Here is an 8,291-nt window from a genome sequence, read left to right as displayed (position 1 = left end):
TGAGTACATTTCTTATCAAGCATTGTAGCCTCCTCCTTCCCATCCTCCCTCCCTCCCACACAACCCTCCCCCCCCCCAAGTTGTAAAGTTCGTTTTTGATATGACAACTTCGCACTGCCCTTTTTCTGAAATATTGGTATGTTCTGTTCCTGGAAGACTTGGGCAACTGTTCTGCTTTCTTAAGGGTGGGCAGGGTTGGTGGCAACCTGTGGTTTTTTTTTCTCTCTCTTGGGGTTACTCTGAGGGCAGCCTAGCTCAAGATGGTGGGGTTAATCTCGAAATGGAGTTACTTTAGCTCTTCACTATGTTTATGCATGTATGTGTGTATGTGTGTATGCACATCTAACACTCTTCCTTGAGTGGCAGACGAGTCAAGAGGTACAAAGCAAATGAAAAAAACTAGTACTTATTACTCTAATGAAATATTGTTCAGGGACTCAGTGAAAACTTCAAATAGAACCAAAGCTGTTTAGCTTGTGGGGTTGAAGATTGGTCCCTGACAGAATAGGGAGGGTATTTCCCAGAAGGAAAATAGTATACGTAAAACTGCTCTTATTTTTGGATAGTTTAAATGGAAGACTTATCAGGAGAAATCAGTAAAGACATGAGTCATGAGGCTGTGGACGTTAGTATTGGTCAGAGATGCTAAAGCTTTGATAATGCTAGTGGACTAAGAGGGCATTATAGAGATAAGGAGAAATATAGTGATGGAGTATCTGGATGGGGGAAGGTAAGGGGTCCCTTCAGATTTTGGTCTGTGCATCAGACAGAAAATAATGATGTTTCTATTAACTAACAAAAGGAACAAACAGAAAACAGAATCACTTTATGACAGTCTGAAATACTGTCACTCTAAAAACCAACAATGCAGAAAGCCATTTGTTTAAATGTTATGGTTTAAAAGGCTATTTCTTTAAAAGGCTCATTTAATGAGCCATTTCTTTAGGTGTTATTAAATATTAGAGTCATAATGTGAATGGTGAATTGTGTTTTGTACAGGTTTAAAGAGAAGAAATCCAGAGGGCAACAGTGTGTAGAAGGTGAGGAGTGGATAGGTAATTAGTCCACGAAGCTTGCCATTGGTAGGAGACGATGATAATATCTTGCAGGAAAATACAAGGAGGAAGGAAGGTTGTGAGAAATTGTTGTGGACTAGATAGCATGAGCCACTAGAGTGGATGAAAAAGAAGAGCTAAGGTAGGCCCTGGCATACAAAATTAATGGAGTGACTTAAAGGAAAGGAAACAGATAGATGGATATAGGTCATGAATAAGTAGAAATATTATAATTCCTAGCTTCTCACTTCTGACTTGCTTTTTGACTTAAACTCTCTTTCAAACAGGGTACTGTCACTCATCATGAGCTGTGCCCCTAATGCTTCACATTCTCCAGTCTTCTTGCTGCTTGGGTTCTCGAAGGCCAATGTCCCCCATGGCCTCCTTTTTCTCCTGTTCCTGGCTATTTACCTAACTACCATACTGGGGAATGTGACTTTGGTATTTCTCATCTCCTGGGACACCAGGCTCCACTCACCTATGTATTACCTGCTCCGTGGGCTTTCTGTGATAGATTTGGGGCTCTCCACAGTCATCCTGCCCCAGCTGTTGGTCCATCTGGCATCTGATTCCCAAGCTGTTCCTGCTGCCCGCTGCTTGGCTCAGTTCTTTTTCTTTTATGTGTTTGGAGTTACAGACACACTTGTCATTGCTGTCATGGCTCTGGATCGCTATGTGGCCATCTGTGACCCTCTACACTATGCTTTGGTGATGAATCGCCAGCGCTGTGCCCGCCTGCTGGCCTTGAGCCTGGCTGTGTCCATAATGCACACCATGCTGCATGTAGGTCTCCTCCTGCCCTTGTGTTGGGCCGGGGATGCTGGGGGCAATGTGGACCTTCCCCATTTCTTCTGTGACCACCGGCCACTTCTGAGAGCCTCGTACTCTGATACATATTCCAATGAGCTGGCCATCTTCTCTGAGGGTGGATTCCTCATGCTGGGCCCCTGTGCCCTCATCATACTTTCTTATGCCCGAATCGGAGTCACCATCGTACGTTTGCCTTCAGCTTCTGGTCGCCGTCGAGCTATCTCCACCTGCGGGTCCCACCTCACCATGGTTGGCTTCCTCTATGGCACCATCATCTGGGTCTATTTCCAGCCTCCCTCTCAGAAGTCCCAGAATCAGGACATGGTGGCTTCAGTCATGTACACTGCCATTACGCCACTGGCCAACCCATTTGTTTATAGTCTCCGAAATAAAGATGTGAAGGGTGCATTCCGCAGGCTGCTTATACAGGGCAGAGTGGACTCCTGATTAGCCTGCCATGGGTATGAGCCATGTTAGGTGGGTAAAGAAAACCCTAGGAAGAGTTTAATCATGTGGGTTTGGGGAAATCAGAGAACTGGCCTAGACAGTGGAAGGATTTCAGACTCAGCCTTTGTCAGTACTGTGCTCTGAGAGAGCTGAGTGCAGGTACATTCATACACTCTGCTCTCTGCATGCCTCTGGAGTTTCTTCACCACACTATTTATCTCCAGTTATCAGAATAGAGATAAATGAGTCCCTAGGCTGGAGTAGCTTTAAATGACAGGGGTTTTAAGGAAGGTGAAGCTTGGATTGTGAATGTATGAACTAAATCAATTCCAGTTAGAGCTAATCATAGCCACTTCTAACGGGGCATGTTTTTTTTTAAAGAGTGTTTTGGGGTACATGAGAAAGTAAGTGAAAAATGTTTAAATAGGGATACAGGTTGACCCATTGTAACAATGAGATATACAAGACACTGTTGAATAACGAACTATACAAGTTAGGCAGGGGTTGGGGTGTGGAATGTGGGGGGGGGAGGAGTATAGTTGTGGAGGTGGGAGGAAAGGGATGGTAGAGGAAAAACAAAGGAAGAGGCAACAATGCTTGATAAAAAATGTACTCATTACCTTGCTCATGTATCTGCAACCCCTCTGTACAGTATTTTCACAATAAAAAAACAAAAAAAGAAAGTAAGTGAAAGACAATTTAGACAAATAGGGATGGCACATTCGCTACCTATTTGACTCAGTGAACAAATATTGGCTAGCACTGAGCGTGACATGAAAGTTATGATTCTGCTATTACACATTTAGCACCAATTCTGATGTGAACATCTTATGTGAACTGGTTGATCCAAGTTCTATTTAATATGTCTTAAACTAATTTTAACATGCATTTATAAATTAAGTGTAGACAGAGCAGGCAAGCCCACATCTTTGTTGCATAAAGAAAATAACAGTGATTTCTTTCAACAATGATAAAATGTTTTTGCCTAGCTTTTTGGTAGCTAGAACTTGCCTCTATTTTGGTACTTCTTATACTAAAATATACTCAGTTTTCACCTGTATGCATTGACATTAGCCTTTCCACTTATTTGAGATACAGCTTCATTCGAACCCATTGGGATGAGGAATTTATTTTGCTGAGGCTATTAGGATATTTATGCCTGTCAGTTTATAAGAACTCTAGAAGGCACCTTGAGAATCACAGAAGACCTGAAACACCACTGATCCCAGCCCAAGTCTGGTCTTTTCTGCTTCCTCTCTTTTCTAAGTTGCTGAATTCCATCCCCATTCTCTTTAACTTCATTCTCTTACCAGAGCACTTCCTCAAAACTGAGATCTCCCATTCAAGTTCAGTCTCCTCAATTTCCTCCATGCTCTCTTCTCAAGAACATCTATCACCCAACACCTTCCATCCTTCCCCCATGATTGGCCAAAGCCAGCAGTGTCATGTTACTCCCTTCTACATTCTACATGTTTTGATGTAGTTTGTTGGGAAGTCACTTTACCCACACACTTGGCTCCCATGACATTGTACTATTCATGCCCTGTGATCTCTTTGTAGATTTGCTGTGTCCCTGGATGACAACTATTCTTCTCCTGTTTTCAACGATTTTTACTATTTTTTTTAAATTATTTCTTCTGGTCTTAGATATCTTGCCTATGGTTTTCTCATTCTGTCACAGAGCTTGTTTACTCTTAAAATATCACTTCCCTTTATAAGTCTTTCACATTTCTATCACCTCACATCAACAATATAGGAACTGAATGCTGACAGTGGGTTCATTCGCACACACTCTGTCTCCATTAGCATAATGGACATGTAAGGATCCAGGAAGTCACCTCACCTTTCCCTGTGTCAGTACCAGTGTTGCTTAGTATTTGCTGTGTAATAGGATCAGCTCAGTAGTTCAGAAGTTCTGAACTTCCAAAATAGGGATTTGGATTCAAATCTAGGTAAAGTGTAAGCATCAGTATTTGAAAAATGTTCCAATGTGTAGCTGTACTTGATAACATTAGTATTAACTTTGTGTTCTTTGACCTTTTTTTGTTATTTGACTGTTATTAAAAATATTCCTATAAAGCAGTATGGAGGTTCCTCAAAAGACTTCACATAGAGCTCCCCTATGACCCAGCAATCCCACTTTTGGGCATTTACCCAAATGTTTACAAACAAGACCATACTAAAACTACCAGCACAACTATGTTTATTGCAGCATTATTTACCATAGCTAAGATATGGAACCAACCCAGATGCCCCTCAGTAGATGAATGGTATATATACACAATGGAATTCTGTGCCTCCATCAGAAAGAATGACATTGCCCCATTTGTTAGGAAATGGAAAGTCTTGGAAAAAATTATATTAAGTGAAGTAAGCCAAGCCCAAAGAAACATAGGTCCCATTGTTTCCCTTATTTGCAATATCTAGTATATGTATGAGTCAAGCAGAAAAGGTCAGATAATGTGATGTTAGGAAAATGAACCCTTAGATATATATTTAAATGTTTTTTTCTTTCATGCATTTGTTTCTAATGAATTTATAAGATTATCTCTTTGTGGGCTGGGTAGGTGGCTCAGTGGTAGAGCGCTTGCCTTGCATGCATGAGGCCCTGGGTTCGATTCCTCAGCACCACATAAGCAAAAAGAAAAAAGCCGGAAGTGGCACTGTGGCTCAAATGGTAGAGTGCTAGCCTTGAGCTGAAGAGCTGAGGGACAGCGCCCAGGCCCAGAGTTCAGGCCCACGACTGGACCCAAAAAAAAAAAAAAAAAAGATTATCTCTTTGTTGCTTTGTATGTCCCTCCCCCATAGTATAACCCCTGCTTTCACTATATTTGATGTCGGTATAACTTGTGGAGGAGATGGGGAAAAACAAGTCGTTTAAGGATACTGGTGGGCCCGTTGCAACAATGAGAAGTACAAGTTGTCATGTCGAAAACGAACTTTACAACTTTGGTGGGGAGGGGAGGATTGGGTGGGGGGGTGGGGGGGAGGCTGGGAAGGGATGTGAAGGGTAAACAAAGGAGGAGGCTGCAATGCTTGATAAGAAATGTACTCATTATCTTGCCCATGTAATTGTAACCCCTCTGTACAGTATGTTCACAATAAAAAAATAAATTAAAAAAATATTCCTATAAACCTCTTCCACTTGAGTAGTGATAATGCATGAATCTGCACATTGTAGACATGTCAGATTAGGAGCTATCAAACTTCACTCAGTTTTTTTTGGGTGGTATTGGGGTTTGAACTGAGGGCTCTGCACTAACAAGACAGGTTCTACTGCTTGAGCCATGCCTCTTGCTCACTTCTTTCTTTTGTGTGTGTCAGCGTGGGGCTTGAACTGAGCCTGGGCTCTGTCCTTCAGCTCTTCAGCTCAGGGCAAATGCTCTACCACTTGAGCCACTGTGACACTTCCTTTTTTTTTTTTGCTGATCATGGAGCCTGAACTCTGGGCCTGGACTCTGTCCCTCAGCTCTTTAGCTCAAGGCTAGCACTCTACTATTTAAGCCACAGCGCCACTTTCAGCTTTTTCTGCTTATGTCGTGCTGAGGAATCCAACACAGGCAAGCACTCTACCACTGAGCCACCTTCCCAGCCCAATTTTTTTTTTTTTTTTATTGGAGATAAGAGTTTCATAGCCTGGGCTGGCTATGAACCGCTATCCTCAGGTCTCAGCCTCCTGAGTAGCTAGGATTACAGGTGTGAGCCATCAGTGCCCAGCTCTTGCTCACTTGTTACTGAGCACTAGTTTCTTCAGGGACCACTATACTTGTACTACCTTTCTCATAAGTTTGTTATTCAAACATCATGTATGGGATAGTAACAACTGATAAAGTTGTCAAAACTGTAGTCTACTTCTCAAGTGCTTTAGCATTATTTTTGCAATTCAATTAATGTATAAAGATGAAAAGGCTATGATATGAAATTTTGAATTATTTCCCATTGTAGCTGTTCACAAAACATGCATGAACATTCACTAGAATTCACTGACAACTAGATTAAACATTTGTATGACACTCACAAAAAATTATCTTTGCATTTCTCATCAAATTGTACATTTTTTTCCTGCCCCTGTACCCAGGATCATCTTGTTTTTGTTTTTCCTGTTCTCTGTTTTTCCTATATTTCTTATTTTCACATGTTCTCAAGCTTCAGCTGAAACTTGCATTTTAATAACTTCCACATATTGAGTAGTAATGTCCTACTGTGCTTAATCTGATTAAAAATTATTCTGACACTAGAACCCAGACATTTTATTCATTTACTTGCTTTCTATCTTGATAATAATTTACATGCAATTTTGCAAAATGCTTGATGTGATGCCCCAAACTTTCAACATTGTTATAATGTTACTATAACAATAATTTTTAGAGTTGCTTATATTCTTCCACTCTCAAGCTTTCATATAGACAACTTAACTTACCTCACTCCAGAGAAATAAAAAAAAGGCAAGAAAACTTCTACTCTTAGTTTCAGCCACCATTTATACCAGTTCTTTTTGCCTTTTTTTGGGGGGGGAGGGGCAGTAATGAAATTTGAACCCAGGACCTTATTCTTGCTAGGCTGGTCCTATACCACTTGAGCCACACCTCCAGCACTGCTTTTTTGCAGTGTCTCAGCTGTGAGACAGAAAACTGATCCTCCAGAACTCAGTCTTGAGTAGTAGGATTATAGGCATGAGCCACTAGTGTCTGGCTCAATTATACCACTTTCTCATTAGTAATCTTTGTGTCAACAGGCTGAATCCTACATGAGTATGTGACTTTAACTTATTTCTGAACAAGAAACAAGATTCTCTTCCTGACTTTAGTCCAGTCCTGAACTTGAAGCTTCCTGTGTTAATGGTTCTCAACCCTGTAGTACATCAGAAACTGATGCTAAGTTTCAAAATAGGTCAATAAGTAAACAATCAATACAAGTGAGCCAGGACAGTGGTATTTTTAAGAATTTCTTCAGCTTCAAGATCAGGGTATGAACTGTGTCTTTGTGTAGTAATTTTACTATGCATAGTCAGGTTTCTGTTTTCTTTGAGCAGAAGGGAAAATCTAATGTTCCTAAACACCAAAGAAAATGAAAACATAATCTGTCAGAATGTAAGTTGGGGTATAATAGAGATACTTGTACATATGTCGATGTTCATTGCAGCACTATTAATAATATTCCAAGGTATGAAATAGCCCAGATATCCTGAGTGGATCAAGAAAATTTTACACACACACACACACACACACACACACACACACACACACACACACACACACACACACACACACACACACACACCACCAGAGTATTATTTAGTCATGATTAAGAATGAAATTATGTGGGCTTATTTGGGGGGGGGGTGGAAAATGGATACAGTTGGAGTTCATCATGTTAAGCCAAGTAAGACATGTTCAGAAGGTCAGAGTTTGCATGTTTTCTTTCCTATGGTGACAATAGACCTAAAAAATAAACGTATCTGGAAACACACAGAGGAACATCCCCCATACCCACATTATTTAAACATTTTTATAATTGTGATAGTGTTTGAGGGTATTAGAGAGGGAGGAGGATTAGAGAATCTTTAGAAAATAAGCAATACCAAATTACATTAAATCTGTGAATGAAGACAGCAAAACAAAGCTCACTGACAGCTGTTGAAATAATAGGGAGGAATAGAGATAGGGAAAGTGTGGGTCAGTGATGGAGTCAATCTGATTAAAATACTCTCTGTGTGTGTGTGTGTGTGTGTGTGTGTGTGTGTGTGTGTGTGTGTGTGTGTGTGTGTGTGTATGGTAAAAATCCCTTTGAGATTGGTTTTGAAAGTGGGAAGAAGGGTGAGGGAGACTTGACAGAGGGGTGAATCTGATCAGGGTACATTGTATAAATATACATGTCAAAACAATTTTGAACAACTAATTGACAAGAATAAAAGTGTGTGGGATAGCCAGGCACTGGTGGCTCACATCTGTAATCCTAGGCACTCAGAAGGCTGAGATC

General features: G+C 40.8%; 1 protein-coding gene across 1 annotated transcript; it reads left to right on the top strand.

Annotated features, from left to right (window-relative positions):
* The first annotated feature begins 1,358 nt into the window (after positions 1-1,358).
* Or1b1 (olfactory receptor family 1 subfamily B member 1) lies at positions 1,359-2,312 on the top strand. The gene has a single exon (XM_070006378.1). The coding sequence runs from the start codon at positions 1,359-1,361 to the stop codon at positions 2,310-2,312; it is 954 nt and encodes a 317-aa protein (XP_069862479.1).
* The last annotated feature ends 5,979 nt before the right edge of the window (positions 2,313-8,291 follow it).

The sequence above is a fragment of the Dipodomys merriami genome, unplaced genomic scaffold (assembly GCF_024711535.1).
Source record: "Dipodomys merriami isolate MVZ:Mamm:240054 unplaced genomic scaffold, mDipMer1.0.p SCAF_11, whole genome shotgun sequence".
NCBI lineage: Eukaryota > Metazoa > Chordata > Mammalia > Rodentia > Heteromyidae > Dipodomys > Dipodomys merriami.
Note: the sequence above shows the minus strand (reverse complement) of the source record. Positions and strands in the feature narration are given on the sequence as shown.

What these genes read in the sequence shown, in the direction of transcription:
- Or1b1 (XM_070006378.1), top strand. Translation starts at nt 1,359, where the DNA reads ATGAGCTGTGCCCCTAATGCTTCACATTCTCCAGTCTTCTTGCTGCTT.